At 36.2% G+C, this 15,757-nt stretch overlaps 2 protein-coding genes across 2 annotated transcripts; one reads left to right on the forward strand and one right to left on the reverse strand.

Moving 5' to 3' along the window:
• Nucleotides 1-1,655: 1,655 nt before the first annotated feature.
• LOC143207385 (uncharacterized) lies at nucleotides 1,656-4,832 on the reverse strand. The gene is made up of 3 exons (XM_076420804.1): nucleotides 4,676-4,832; nucleotides 2,534-3,219; nucleotides 1,656-2,025 (listed from the first exon to the last, which is right to left on the reverse strand). Exons 1-3 carry the CDS (start codon nucleotides 4,734-4,736, stop codon nucleotides 1,792-1,794), a joined length of 981 nt encoding a protein of 326 aa, XP_076276919.1. The 5' UTR covers nucleotides 4,737-4,832; the 3' UTR covers nucleotides 1,656-1,791.
• A 7,112-nt stretch (nucleotides 4,833-11,944) lies between these two features.
• On the forward strand, nucleotides 11,945-15,199 carry LOC143221853 (uncharacterized). The gene is made up of 2 exons (XM_076447448.1): nucleotides 11,945-12,105; nucleotides 14,246-15,199. The coding sequence occupies exons 1-2, from the start codon at nucleotides 12,103-12,105 to the stop codon at nucleotides 14,630-14,632; spliced, it is 390 nt and encodes a 129-aa protein (XP_076303563.1). The 5' UTR covers nucleotides 11,945-12,102; the 3' UTR covers nucleotides 14,633-15,199.
• Nucleotides 15,200-15,757: the final 558 nt, after the last annotated feature.

Below are 15,757 nucleotides of genomic sequence, written 5' to 3' on the forward strand. Positions count from 1 at the left end.
CCCTGCTAACACGTTCACTGTCGCGGTGGTCACCTACTGTGACCGGAGTTCTTGATTTGCTGAAAAACGCGACTGTTGTGAAATGAATGGCAATGAATCTATCAATTTGTTCGTCTCGAAATGAATTGAATTACATATACAATGTAAAAACTTCATTACCTAGTAACTAGTGATCATTACTAATATAACTAGACCGATGATCTTTATGCATTTATGAAGAAATTGGTTGGGTGAAACATAAAACAGTAAAAACAGTTGTAATGTTGCTTTTATTCTTGCTTCCCACAATCAATGCAAAACATTTTTATATTTTGCATAAATTTTGCATCTTTAGGAATATTTCATCAAGACTTGTGTGAAACACGTGAAGTTTGCGTGGCAGTCTACGTGTTAATTTTTCGCTCTTCTGTTTTATTTTTCGTATACAAATTTATTCTCAGCCCTACATTAGCTGTTGCATTTATTGAAATAGAAACTTTTGTCCACAAACTGCGGGACTGCATAACGCAAACTTATTAGAACAATACAACTTGAGATCAAGCAACGAATTCACTGTGTGCTGGAAAATACGCTGGTTGCTATTTGCATTCTAATTAAAAGCATATGCTATGGAGCCTAAAGAAATGATTTGTATGGCATCAGAGTAAGATGTTGCGTTCTGTGCACGTGTCAAAAATCTTTTCACAGATTCCGAAATAGAAATCTCAATCTCGAGGATGTGAAGTTTCTGGACATTCGAAAAATTCGGAAGACGAAGATTTATATATGTAGAGTCATAAAATATTTTATTATTTATTATACTAGACTGTAGATTGCAGGACACACAGGAGCCAAATAAAAATTGTATTATTCTTTTAATTATCCTATTAAGCTGAAACTAACACATTGATGTTCTTAAATATTTTTAAATTGTACGTACCCATTTTTGTCATAAATGCATCAAATCCGCAGTCTATTTATTACATATTACTGGGGAACGTCAGAAAGAACTCAAGATATTTGTAAATCAATTTTATTCAGTCTGTGGAACCTGTTCGAAGGTTACAAAAGTATCTGTCTTACAAGATTAACGAGAACAGATTCATTTTTACAAAATTCTGCTCATTATTCAGATTTCATGTGACCGTAAGCACATTCGACATTTGTCCGGCTAAGTTGGCAATTGGTTACACAATGTACAAATCCCCTAAGTGCCTCTTTGATATACGATTCCCTGACCACCGTCAACAACCATGCATTAGGGTGGATCGTGATCATGACTGTTCCGAGAACTATTGTATATTCCAGGAACCATATCTGCTGGTGTTGATATATGACGGCATGATACAGAAATGAATACTGTTCCGAGAACTATTGTTTATACATTCCAGGAACCATATCTGCTGGTCCTGTTACATTAAACTTCGTGACATGTTTATGATTAAAATAAGAATATAAGACAGTAAAGGATTAGAAAAATTTAAGAATGTCGTAATGTTGTTTTTAATGTAACAAAGTCATTTAGGGATGAAATCAATTCTTATTTTATTCCTGCTTCCCACAATCAATGCAGAACATATTTATTTTGCATAAAGGTCCGCAGTCTAGTAATGAGTAAGGTAATGGTCTTGGTATGGAGTAAGGTCTTGGTACATATTGCAAATACATACTCGATGAACGTTTAAATTATTTTATTAAAACGGATTCCTCTTTTTTATACAACTATGAAGATCATCAAAGCTACACTCTTGTTCTCTCGCCCCACGAATATACTCTAGCTTCAAAGAAAAAAGAACGAGTCGGAGAACCATTTCAAATTTCAAGCGTCTTTTGGACCGTAACATTCAGTCCACTAGCAAGTGTTGAAAGATTGGGGAGGGTCCTCAGTTCCCTCTTAACGGGATTTACTTGGGCCAACTGCACGCGATAATGTTCGTGCAGTGTAACGACGGCCGCCGCCTTATTTGTGCTGGTCACCTTGAACGTATTCACGTTTTCCGAAGTGAAGTTCCGAGGTGTAACGTACAATCGACTCGTAGACGATTCCTGAAATCATGTAGAATATGAAATAAATTAACACATAGAACTCCTTTGTTGGAGAAGGATGTCGATACCACTCGTATAGCCACTAAAAATTGCTTTACCATTATTCAAAATATTGTTTACATTATTAAATCAACAGACTGCGGATCTTTGTGCAAAATAAAAATGTTTTGTTCTGTTTGTGGCAAGCTGGAGTAACACAAAAACTGATTTCATCCCTTAACGACTTTGTTACATGAAAAGCAACATTAGAACATTCTTGAATGTTTTAAATCTTTTACTGTTTTATATTTCACCCAACCAATTTCTTCGTAATTGCAGAAAGATCCGCGGTCTACTAATCGATTACTAAACATTTAAGTATTGTATCAGGTATTATATCAATTTTATATTCATACAAAGAAAAAGATTTATAGAATTAGTCCAGGTCGGAAGAAAAAGTAGCTCTGGGTGCAAAGGGTTAATAAAATTATTAACCCACTAATCTGTTACAGTCTGTGCAATTACATACCAATTTGACATCGGAATCAGCGGGGATGAAACTGTGTATTTGTTCATTCGCGGTGAAGTAATTCTGCTGGTGTGTACACTCATCCAAGTATACCTTCTTCTTAACATCCATTGTCTCTTCCAGATCGACGTCAGGCCATTTGGTGATCACATACTCTTTGTTCGCCTCCACGTTGTTCAGTTTCTTTGTGACGATTGTATAGGTGACCGGACACTCGCCTACGGTTGTGTTTTCGAATCTTTTGGTGCTATCCGTCAAGTTTATCTTCGAAGACAAATACAAATTGCTCGTTATCAATTTGTATAGCTTCTGGAAGCTTTCGTCCGTCTCTTGTTTTTCATTGAATGTATAGTCTTCGATCCCATCTGTGCTGATCACGAACGAAGCGTCGCCGAAGTCCAGACTCGTGTAGTTAACATCTTCCAGCAGGCCATCGACCGCGGTCTTGTACGTTTCCGACGTTAATTTGACGAACTTGGTGCAGTTGAAGTGACAATGCAATTTAGACGTCTGCACGCCGGGTCTGCATTTCAACTTGCTGATCAAACTTGTTCCCCAGTTTTGGGGCGGGTTTTTCTCTGCCGCTGCATCGGACTCCGCTTCTAGATACGTGAGATAAGTCACGTTGAACGTGTACTCTGGTACTCCATGTCTCCATGCAACATCGGTGTCCGCTACACGAATACCTGAAACGAGATTACAAAATATACAGTAATGTATAGACTGCGGGATCTTTATATAAAATTAAAAAATGTTTGCATTGATTGCAGGACACAGAAGCCAAATAAACATAGTATTCTTCTTTGAATTGTCCAATTAAGCTGAAACTAATACACTGATGTTCTTAAATATTTTTAGAATGTCCGCTACTTTAAATTACAAATACCCATTTTTGTCATAAATGCATAAAATTGGGTACACTAAAAGGGTTAATGGATCTGAATGAAGTATATTAAAAATATTTTTCTAAAAATTGTAGAATCATCAAAACCGTTCCGAGTAACATATTAGCTTACTTAAAGTGATGTTAAAAGTTCAGCGTGTGTTAAGCTAAGCAAATGAAACGCAAGTTATGAGAATGCCATGGGTGCATTTCTAGAAAATAGACATGTTGAAAACATTACTAATTACGAACACATTACTAATGTCCTGGATCCTAATGAACATCCTAATGAACTGGACAATATTTTTTTATGGCTTCGTCGACCGTGCCGAACGTAGAAAAGGACAGCACGTAAATACGGACCGCGCGGCCCCGAGGGCGCAACAAAAAATAGTGAAAATTCTTTACTTTTTTTATTTTTAATGAAATTTTTTCTCTGTGACATTTTTCTAATTAAAATTACATCAAACAAGATACAATTTGACCCATATTTACTGTACATGTAAAGCATAATTTATAATTTATCATTAGACATCTTTATGCAAAATGAAAATTTTCCACCTAAATTGAAACAAACTGGAGTGAAATAGCAATTTATTTTCTTTCTGAATATGTTTAATAGGTGGAAAATAATATAACAGTATTTTTAAATTCATCTAATGTTTTTGTATATTATTTTTTATATCTGTATAAATCCAATAAAATCCGCTGTCTATTTATCATATATTTAACATATGCCATGTACAGCATATTTTTACATAAACAACTTCAATTGCATAAACGTCCGCAGTTTAATCATCACCTATCAACACTAGAACTTCCAAAGTAGTTGAAACGACTGGTTCGAAATTTCTAGTTTCACTGTTGCTGGTGCCGATTCGAGACGATAATTAATTGTTGAAGTATTTGTGTTGATTGCCATAAATACCACACGAAATTTCAACAGGGTACTCTAATCATTTTGGGAAGGAACACCCACGAAGGATCATCTTCAGAGTCTCTTTTCTGAAGAGTCCATGCCCGACACTCGATACGTAGATGTAGATACATCTACCGAATCACTATATATTTGTTTCACCGAGCAAGGGTAGCTTAATCAGGTCACTGGTGGTTCTAGTTCCACGAAAAAATGTTCGACAAACGATCGTCGTCGGGGAGAGCGAATACGGTGTCGACGTTTTAACTCATTACAGCTCGACCCGTCCTTCGTGAACCGTTCGACAACACCGACAATAACTGGTCACTAGTATTATACTAACCAAACAATATGGAGGGAGTTTTCACCAGACTTAGGAGGATCGGCACTAGAAGGAACTGCATACCGATGCCGTTAGTTTAGACGAAACAAAGTTGTGCCATCACCGTGTGCTGGGCGGCTTTTATATCGTCGCGGCATAGCCACCGAGTGGACTAGGTGGGGCGCAATTTAATAGACTCCTACAATCATCAACACGAATTTTTACGAAGCAAGTTGTCATACTACAACCTGGGTTGGTCAAAATTAAATTTCACAAAAGTGATTTGTAGTACAAGTTTATCAAAATAGGAGTACAGATCTTTGACAGCTCACGACAGCCATATTTTGTTCTTTTATTCTTTCCATTTTATTCTGTAAAAACGCTAAAAAGTTGAAATATTTTCTTAGTAGGTCAAATAAAGGCGAACGGTGCACGAACATTGTTAGTACAAAAAGTATTCGTATACGTGCCCTGCTAGATGGAAATAAAAAATGGGTGGGTGGAAAATAATCTGGGAGCGTCATACGTAAGGACCTTGAGTGTGACATTTATCTCGTAGAACGGGGAGAGTAATTTTGCCATTATTACGTTGATCACCTGCAATGATCTCGTTTGCAACACTAAATTAGATAACGTCTACTGCTAGCGCGATAACCTTTTCGCTCTAGCTTGCTTCTGAGAAAATTTGCTCGATTTTACGTGGGACAATTGTTTACGATACAAGATTACGTATAGCCATTTAAATAAAAACATGCTTTGCTATATGGACCGTTTATTTTGAAAGTGGTGTAAGTCCACTTTTTGTTGTTTCGAGAAAATTAAAAGTTAGCATATTAATCAATTCAAAAATATAAATTAATTATGTGTAAAGTCTGGCAATGTTTCTTCTTAGCGAATCAAAGCCTTCTGCTTTGATTCTTCCTTCTTTTGCGATTTAGTCTTTTGGTCCACAATAATTGCTCGGCTTGCGTGCGAGCGTGCGTTAATTTTTAAGCTTGTAAATATATCTTCGTTGTTAATTTTCAGGGCTTCGGAGTTGGTAGACAAAATTCTTAACTCCGACTCCGACTCCGACTCCGAATCCGAATCCGAATTCGACTCTCCAAATTGAAAAAATATGTACTCAAAATAATTAGGAGTTGTAATAAAACTGAATAAATAGTTGAAATAAGGTTGGCGCACACTAGACCGCATCTGTTCCTAGATTTTTATTAAAAATCGAAATAACCGCGCAATAGTTTTGGCTACAGAATCGGAGGCATTTTCAAGGGATACGGCACTACGGGGGGTATCCCTTGAAAATGCCTCCAATCCAGCAAAAATTTGTCCATGCGTGATGTAAAACATAGAACTATGAACTACATAGAAGAAAGTCAAAACAGCAGAAGCGGGTGGTCGGCGTGCCGCCGCGATGCGGTCTACTGTGCGCCTACCTTTATATCTCGTCGGTGTTTCGGTGTTCTCTTACGCCCTCTAAGATATATTCTGGTTCCAGCCAGTGAAACAGAAGGCACCGACGGCATTTTGTCGGTGAAGAAGACCACAGAGGAGATTCTCTTCGCGATGCATTGGTGGGAATGCGAATTATCACGAAACTATATTGATTATTATTAAATGTTACATTCTCCGCCATATTTCAGACAATGTTTTGGCATTATTTTGATACTATTTTCGTCGGTGGTAGAACTTTTAGCGATGTGGTATTTCAGATCACTGTAAGTTCCACGTTATGCCCGCGCCCCCTTGCGTGTCCGCTGAATAGCACAGGGCACCGACGAATTCGTCGGTGCACAGGGGCACCGATAACGCATGAATCGCGCGAATATCGTATATACTCGTCACGCATAATAAATAGTTTCTTTGACATGCTTCAAGCATACTTACTTAAGACATGCTTTAAATTAAAAGTTAGTCTGTATCACGACTTGTATTAGCTGGTATGAGCTATTTTTGCTAAAAAATTAGGTTGCACAACATCGTTGGCAAAATGAATTCTTCTATAATCGTTGAACTAGTAGAAGTAATACATTTGTTAATTAATAATTACATTTGTTCGATATAATTATGCTTGGTAATATTCGTGTGTCAAAAATTATTCTTAGAAAAAAAGTTTGATTTCTATTCTTTCAAAATTATTAACGAATGAACATTGTTTTATTAAAAGTGCTACGTACTCGGAATTGCCAAGAAATAGTTGATTTACAAAATGCGTAAGTGTTGGGAAAGATAACGATAATGTTATCGAACATACAGTGCTTATAAGTCTGTTATAATATTATATAAATATGTAAGTAATTCAGTGGAGATACTGTCACCGTTCCTTATATTTCAAGGGAATTATAAAAAATAAATATGCGTAAATGTGCAATAATTGTTAATTAAGTTCTACTTGCTCCATATCTGTAAGCTCGTTAAACCACAGTATGATAAAGTAAGGTGAATGATCGACTTCTGCGTCTAACTGTAAATATAAATTGACTTTGAGGTAAAGAAAAGACTTGCAGAAAAAAATTTAACATGTGTTACAATTAGACTGCGGATCTTTATGCATTTATGGCTTCTGAAAATTTTCAAAAAATGCTAGAATATAAAATTCCACAGAATTTAGTACGATTCTTATTTACTTCAAATCTATAATTCCACTTTCTCGAAATTTGAATACAATAATAAAAAAATGCATGAACATCCGCAGTCTAATTACAAGTCATTTCATCGTTATGTAGCGACATATGTATATCTGAAGAAAGAAATAAGAAATTTGTTTAAGTTTGTAAAAATAAATTAAGAATCGTTTTATCATTAGAATTGATTATCACGCGCGCAAACATTACAAAAGCAATCTAGAATTATTTTGTAGATGTTATTCCGTACTGATTTCATGTAACACTTAAATTTTCAAGCTGATTGAGGAACAACAACGAAATAATAACACCATTTGTAAATACGTAGATCATAAGTATCGTTAAGAGATGTAGAGTTTAATTACAAGTACTATGCGTGTAATTAAACGTTTCATAAATGTATCTTTCTTGAATGTACTGTAGTACATGTATGAAGTATTGTCTATACGATTTAATAGAATTTTCACATGATCTCCAACCATGGTAACAACACGGAGCGTTGAGAGACGCCATATAAGCCTGCCCTCCTTACAAGAGCAGGAAACCTTATTTCAAACAGGTTTTGAAAGGCAAATACATGATGAATTTATCTGTAGAGAAGATTAAAGAAACTTCAAGTATTTTTCACTGAATGATCCAAACTTTTTCTCTCTTCTCTTCCGTGGAATGATCGTCGTTTGCGTAGTATGTATATGTAGATTCTAAATCTTCTTGGATAAGCGAAAGAATTAAATGCAGACTAAATGATTCACAAAGCAAATAACAAAAATGAAAATATGAAAATCTAAGAATGTTTACAATGAAACAAAGGAAACACTGTTCTGATTAATCCCCGTTTCTTGCAAAATGGCACATAAAAGTGTGATGTTCCATCTTGTTTCATATGCATCTGTAAACATACAAAACCGTGACGAATCTGTAACAATGATTATCATCCTCAGATCGGCAACGTCCTTTCAACATTGGTTGAATTGATTGATGTACATTGTACCCACACATGGATCGCCAAGCGCGAATATGATTGCTCGCCGAAGCAATATCAAAGTTAACGAAAGAAATCACTGACCTACTATACATATAGGTCATGTAATTCCAATACCATATGACGCATATCTGAGTTGCTTAGTTATCAAACTACATATTCCACTCAATCCACTTCATTGAATAGAAATAATGAAATTACTTCGACGATTGTTTCGGAATTTTGAATACTCGATAATAAAGAAGAATCCAGTCGACCTTGTTCACAGGCTGACCGTGAGAATCCCCATTTTGAAAAGATTCGATCAAGAACAATTAGTAATTTGCGAGTATGGCATTTAAATTATATAACAGGTATACAATCTAACTTCTCGGCTTCTAATTGCTGGGTACGATGGTCAAGTTTATTACACGCTCCTCGAGAACGAACGTTTTTAAAGCGATCTGGGAAAAACCCAGGGATCTGCTTGATCTCGGAGATTTCTGCAGAATGCAGGATGTGCAAGTCTGGCCGCGATAGTAAACTTCATTATCAACTTTCTTGCTTTTTTCTTTTTCGCCATGGGCGACGAGAGCTCACGATCAGAGGAGTAGGAAATTATGTGAGGCGATTCCAGCGAAAGTCAACACGGGACGGCCTGCTGGAAACGCGCACACGTGCTCGATTTTGTGCTCCTGGTATTTCCAGTATTCCCTCGACGGCTTTTCTTCCAGCTGCTATCTTCAACGCTGGTATGCTGTGCTTTATCATAACCACCATGTTCGTTGACCGTAAATCGATTTATTACTCACAAGTCAAACACCTTAATTGTTTCTGCCTGGAATGATCAGCGATTTGCTTTACCCTCTCATCGGCGAAGTGCGGAAAAGAACAGTAATTCTGGGAACCGATATTCTGGAACTGCGAAACTGATTGACAAGGTCGTGGGCTACGTCTAACGCAATAGAAAGCATTTATTACCCGTTCAGTAGGAACTCGCGGCAATTAATCTTTCCGAACCTGTTATTCAATCCCTCTCTGGGATATTTCTTTTCAGCATATTTTGCTAGAAATAATGCGATGATAGCTTTGAATCGCGGGACGAACAATGTCAATCTGAAACCGCAATAGCTGTCAACGGGTATAACACGATGAGATACGATAATTGTTTCGTACCGGGAAAACCGCGATTCCACCGAAACTACCAATTTTGTAATTGCATACTAGCATACTGCTTGAATAGGACTCGCGTATGTGTTTCTATACTGTCTCAAAACCGCAGGATTCCTCACGTATGATATCAGCTGTTTGTTTTCATGCGTACCGAAGTGGTATGAAGTCATTGAGAAAACAATGAAACAGAATGACTTGGCAATTACATTACACGCGTACATACAAAATCCATACTTTTCGTAGCTTAATTAATTGGCATACAAACTCTGTACTTCTAGCTTTATGTAGAATTTATTTGAAAATGAAACAGAACTTCTGCGAAGGAAACGTTCGTTCCGTTCCCGCGAGATACTAATTATTTTTAACCGCAATAAAACGCTACAATTATTCGCCGAGCAATGTTACCTCGGTGTAACAATAGTTTGAAAATGATACCATTCGTAATTGTACGGTCCGCGGTAAACTTTAGTCAAACGTAACTTTTCCTGAACACATGTACACTACCGTGCAAAAGAAAGAAGCACCCGGCCATATTTAATAGAAAAACGTAAAAAATCAAATTAGAACACTGTAAGTTTTGAAAAAGGATTACGCTATTTAACCCTCGGACAACGGACGATTTTTATATAATTGGCAATGCAAAGGACCGTTCACAGCTCTAATTAATAATTTTTAAAAGTTTACGTTTGATGATATTTCGTGTAGCCACATTAGTCTTTCCGATATCCTCAATGCAACAGCTATTCAATTAGTTTAATTGTCACAAATTGAGTACTTAACACTACTATTTTACAATTATTGAAATTATGAAGTTGTTTACACGGAAATTGATTCGATAAATTTCTTTATCCAACCACATATTTGAATAAAAATTGCACAAAATCTAAAGAAATAGAGCCTTGTTATTTTTGTATAAGCTGAAACATTTAAATCGTTTTTAGTGCTCGGTAGGTTTAGTGTTAAATGACGATTTGGATGTTCCCGGTCAAAATAGACTCCGGCACAGTACACGGAGGGTTAATTGAATAGTTCTGAGAATATTATGTGTTATTGCAGATTATCTAATATTTTAAATGCAATAAATCAATCATTGTACAATACAATTTCTACATGAAGATATTGTTTGTCATTATTAGACTGCGGATTTTATGCATTTATGACAAAAATCGGCACGTACAATTTTAAGCAGTGGACATGTTCAAAATATTTAAGTACGTCAATGTATTAGTTTCAGCTTAATAGGATAATTAAAAGAAGAAAACAATTTTTATTTTGCCCCTGTGTCCTGCAATCAATGCGAACATTCTCTATTTTGCATAAAGATCTCAGCATACAATATGATACAGTAATAAAAGAACGTCGTTGCTATTCAGTAATATGGCTTCTTGTGCAGCGGTATAACTTCGCGGTTAAATGTTACAGTTATTTTTACACCGAGAAATTGCAATACTTGTCCTATTTGAATCATTCTAAGTTTACAAGTGTGGTCTTATTATCATTAAATTTGCTAATTATGCGAATAGCCTCTCAGAAATATATTGAACTTATCGAAATACACTGGAGAGATTTCGCCAGCCACCTAAATAAAAATAAGCAGCGCGAACAGGCTTTTCCACTTTACTTTAACAAGTTCGCCACCACCGTCGCACACACATGACATTCACAATCTCGCAATTTACTTAAAGATAGTCAAATTCATGTTGTACACTTTGCTATTTAGAGTCATAGTACGCAGCATAATATTCGGAGACTCTTAAATTGTTTTAATATTTCGTCAAAGAAGAGAGTTGTATTTAATAAAACATTTGAACGATGAAGATAGATAGTGAAACAAATGATGGCATAGCTTGTTATCTCGGAACAAGTATTTTTTAAATATTTATTTAACTCTTAGCACTCGTGTGGTGACCCAGAGCCACCGCTGATAGTTGTTGTTCCATTATTCAAAATATTGTTTACTAAACATTTAAGTATTGGATGTGGTATTATACCAATTTCATATCCATAAAATGAAAAAAAATCATACAGAATGGAATTATTCTAGGTCGGAAGAAATGTTTAATTTTCGAGTTAAAATAGCTCCGAGTGCAAAGGGTTAATAATTCAACATAACGATTCTTTGCCAAGTTACATCCCATGTAACAGTTTAGCGAGATTAGATGCAAAATAGTAAATTCACCATTGCGAGTAGTCGGATCTGTGTTTCAATGTTGAACTTTCATAAAATGTGGTGGAATGTGGACAGTGATTTTCCCGTTTGTTGGTGAAAACAGCGGTTTTCTTCTTTGTTTGCTGACGGAAGCATTAGAGGAGATATTAAGTTTATTGATATAAAAGTAATCGAGTGTGCGGCGGATGTGAAAGATCCCGATGACGTCATTGAAAACGTTTCTTTTTTCCCTCCCTTCGTGAATGCGAATTTTACGACTCAGAAGATGCCTCTACACGCTGACGTCCTCTGGGGAATCGACTACGGGAAACCGCGATTCCCCGACGCCGTATGAGTCGTTCCTGTTCGTGGTGGGGGATTCCGGTATTATCGGACTTTATATACAACAGCTCGCCATCGTCTGAGATAGTACATTGGTTTCCACCGACGAAACTGAACGGTTGAGGTTGAGAAACTGTGACTGCCCAACACGCTACGGAACGGAGCACTCGCGAAACAGGAATACTATCGCAGGAATAACAACATGGTGAGTCAATTCAGAAACTCTAAAACAACCATTTCATCATAAACAGAATACCGATTTGATGCATCCTGACTAGATCAAATACAAAACAGTAAAAATATTCAAAGAATTTCAGAACGCTTTTGTATTTTTTCCACTTCGTCGAAATTGTTAAGGAAAGAAACACATGTCTGTTTAGCTCCTGTCTTGAAATAAATGTAGACAATTTATATGTATACAGTGACTCCCACTAATATTCGGACACTCTTAAAAACACCATAACTTTTTAGATGTTGGACTATGCATATTGAACTTTTTTGGGAAGCTAGACCAATTAGTTTGCTACAGAATGTGAAAAGAAATTTTTTCAAAAATTGCATTTGGTCAAATTTGGCAAAAGTTGCATTTTACAACTTTTTTATGCGGGCCTATATTGAAATTTTAAAAAATACGTTTTGTAGATCTGTGTCAATTATATGCACTGTGAAAGTTTCATAGAAATCGGTTGATGCGGGAAAAAACGACAGGCATTGGAAAATGTAAGAAACCTTATAGAATTACTGCAGTTGGAGGCCGAAAATCGTGAAAAACTGCATTTTTTATCATCTTTAAACGTTTGTAGCTCATTAGAACGTCAACCGATTTTGATGAACTTTCAGAATATGTTTCATCGATACAGATTTACGAAACGTGTTTTCTAAATTTTCCATATAAGTCCACATAAAAAAGGTGAAAAATACAACTTTTAGTATTTTTTCTGCAATTCCAACAACTTGCAGACTTTTTCAAAACTTGTTGTTATGTAAAATTGGCACGTTATGTAGCAAACCAATTGTTCTAACTTCTCCAAAAGTTTCAAGTCGTATATTCCAATATTAAAACAGTTATGGTGTTTTTAAGAGTGTCCGAATATTAGTGGGAATCACTGTATTTAACACGAAAATTATATTATATGAGAGCGAATGCAAGGCGAAATAATAGATAATAAACAATTTCGAACCAGTCGAAATGATTCGCTTCCAATTTTTTGGTCACAATTGCTGAAATTACAAAAATGATTTCGTCAGAAATTTTCGGATGAAATGATTGAATTTCTTGAAAATTCTTCGCTATATTTTAGATAGCGCTTTCTTTCAATTTTTGTCAGCAATGGGAACAAAATTTATCCATGCGCCAATAAAAGGCCGTTTCAAAAACAGCGAATAACTCTGCCAGTTTTTAATATTTAGTTCGGAAAGAGCTGGAGAATAAAGTTAAGAGTTGCGTTAATATCACTGTAAAAATCCATAAATTTTCACTAATTAACACGTTCGCTGCCAACAACGAGTTATCTCGTAGATCGAAGTTTGTGTTTAGGCGCCAGCTACGAGTTAATTTGTAGAACGTTTTTGTTTTACCTACGCCATATACGATCAAACTCGAAGTATTTTCATGTTCTTTGAAGGTATCTGGTTTTGGGGATTAGGAAAAAACACAACAATTTGGTGCAATTCAAGAGATTTATTATAATTAATTAAAATTTGTTGGCTTGGTGGAACTGTTTTTGAAAATGTCGATCGGCAGCGAACGTGTTAATTGACTCGTTTTGCATGGTTGCAAGGGTGCGGAATGCGCCTTCTCATTTCTCGATAATGTAAAGATGGGGTAAAGAGTCCTATTTTTACGTTTACGAGGCGTAATTTGCATTATTCGGCAGCATGTAGCTGTCGCAGCTTTATGAAAATAGCTACAAGTGCAGCTGTATGTTTCCAATTAATGCAAATTACGCCTTGTAAAAATAAAAATTGGACTTTTGAGGGCGATCGCGACCTAGATTGATCTTTTCTCCAGCGCTTTTGACTACACCCTTTCATGAACAGGGTCTAATAAATTTGTATACTATCAATGTCCTTTAAATCGAAATAAAATTCTATTTTAGTTTTGTTAAGGTATTGGAGAACATATGTATAAGCATACAACAGATACACATTTTCTCCTTTTGTAGAAAATTACGAAGTAGAAAAATGTTCTAGTCGCTGAAACCGTAAAATAAATCGTAGTGCAAGGGGTTGAAAGAAAATTCCCGAAAACATAGCACATATTTAGACAGTCAATGTGGTCTACCATCTTAAACTCTGTTGGAAATGTCTCACGAAATAATACGAGATTCATGAATTTATTGCAGATGAAACACGTTGCAATTTTCTTCGCCATTCTCTACGTGGTGCATTCTCAGAGGCCGCCATACGCTGGAAGTGCTGATCGGAGTCGCTATCCTCAGGTTCTACCGCAATACATCGAAGAGGAAGCGGCAGCGGCGTCTGTGGGAAATCGTATAAACACAGTAGTTCAAAATGCTCCACCTATGGAGAGCACGCCGATTCCGCTCGACTTGCCAGTCGATGCACTCGGTGACATTGGACTAATTAACCGAATCAAGACCTGGCCGAGAGAGAAGCAACCATTTTGGTACTTGAACTGGATGCAAATTCAGGAGCACCGCGGTGACACGAGACATCAGAGTACCTCCGCTGCTCCAACCACGCAGACGTGGAACTATAGAACTTATTAATAGTTATTAAGAAATTGGAAAAAAGTTCACACGGGACGACAGCGCTGTCATCATGATTCTGCTAGTCACGCTTTACTCTTTCGTGAAACGATGAGATTCTACTATGTACATTGACACAGGACTAACCTCCCAAGACTTTTTAAAATACGGATCCTGAGTCTGCGTTTAACGAAAAAGCATAAAATAATTCATTTAGAGGGTTACGAGAAGAAAACGAACGCTATTCGCGATCTTTCTTCATAAATTATTTTCATTTTCAAAGAGTAATGGTAAAGAATCTTCGTTGCTGACTAACAGTTTATGAAACCAGTTTGTGTTTTCCTGTAAAAAGAAGTCTAAAAGATTCTGCGAAAATAGCGTTTAATTAAATAATTATCTCTGATTGCGCCGAGGCGAGTATATTATAAACGATCTTGAGGAGTTATATTGTAAAAAGACATTTGAAAAGATTTTCATCAGCGACCATGTTCATGCATTTACATTCATATGTATTTAAGACACATTATATAATTTCTTAAAGAAAATTGAATATTATGTACCTAGTAAACGATTTATAAATTGTAACAAGCGACTTGAGTTACTCTCACGACACCTCGTGACATAATCGATCAATAGATATCCAATTTTCCACCTGAGTTCTGTATGAATGCATTCATATCCTCCAATGAAATATTCTAATTAGAGACTGGAAAGAAGGAAGTGTGTGGCGATAAACAGGTTCAAGGCCGACGTCTCGCTTATGACTTCTTTAACGTGGTTCGCGTAGTACAGAAGCAAGTATTTGCTATATTTGTATTCAGCCGTATCTTTGGCTGATTAGAAGTTTTCTTCGTTTATCTAGAGATTCTAATATTTCATAATTATATCATGACACGTGCCACAGATAAAATAATACGTCGATCGGAAGTTAACTTTAAAATTTCAGAATAGTTAGGTTTTCTTCAGTTCTTTCAAGGATAAAGTTTTGAGAATGTGTTCTAACTTGGCATTGCGTCAAATTGCGTTCGCGTTTTGTTCGATTATTGAAATACAAGACTCCAAAACTTCGGGTTCACGGTCGATTTTTATACGGTTTTGGGGAACTAACTAGCAGTCTATCAATCAACGCGTTGGAAATTTTAGCGC

This window comes from Lasioglossum baleicum, chromosome 3, assembly GCF_051020765.1.
Source record: "Lasioglossum baleicum chromosome 3, iyLasBale1, whole genome shotgun sequence".
Classification (NCBI taxonomy): Eukaryota; Metazoa; Arthropoda; class Insecta; order Hymenoptera; family Halictidae; genus Lasioglossum; species Lasioglossum baleicum.

Coding starts and splice junctions, on each gene's coding strand:
- LOC143207385 (XM_076420804.1), bottom strand. CDS start 4,736: ATGCAGTTCCTTCTAGTGCCGATCCTCCTAAGTCTGGTGAAAACTCCC. Junction 3,220..4,675: donor AACTCCCTCCATATTGTTTG/GTTAGTATAATA, acceptor ATCTCGTTTCAG/GTATTCGTGTAGCGGACACC. Junction 2,026..2,533: donor CTGATTCCGATGTCAAATTG/GTATGTAATTGC, acceptor ACATGATTTCAG/GAATCGTCTACGAGTCGATT.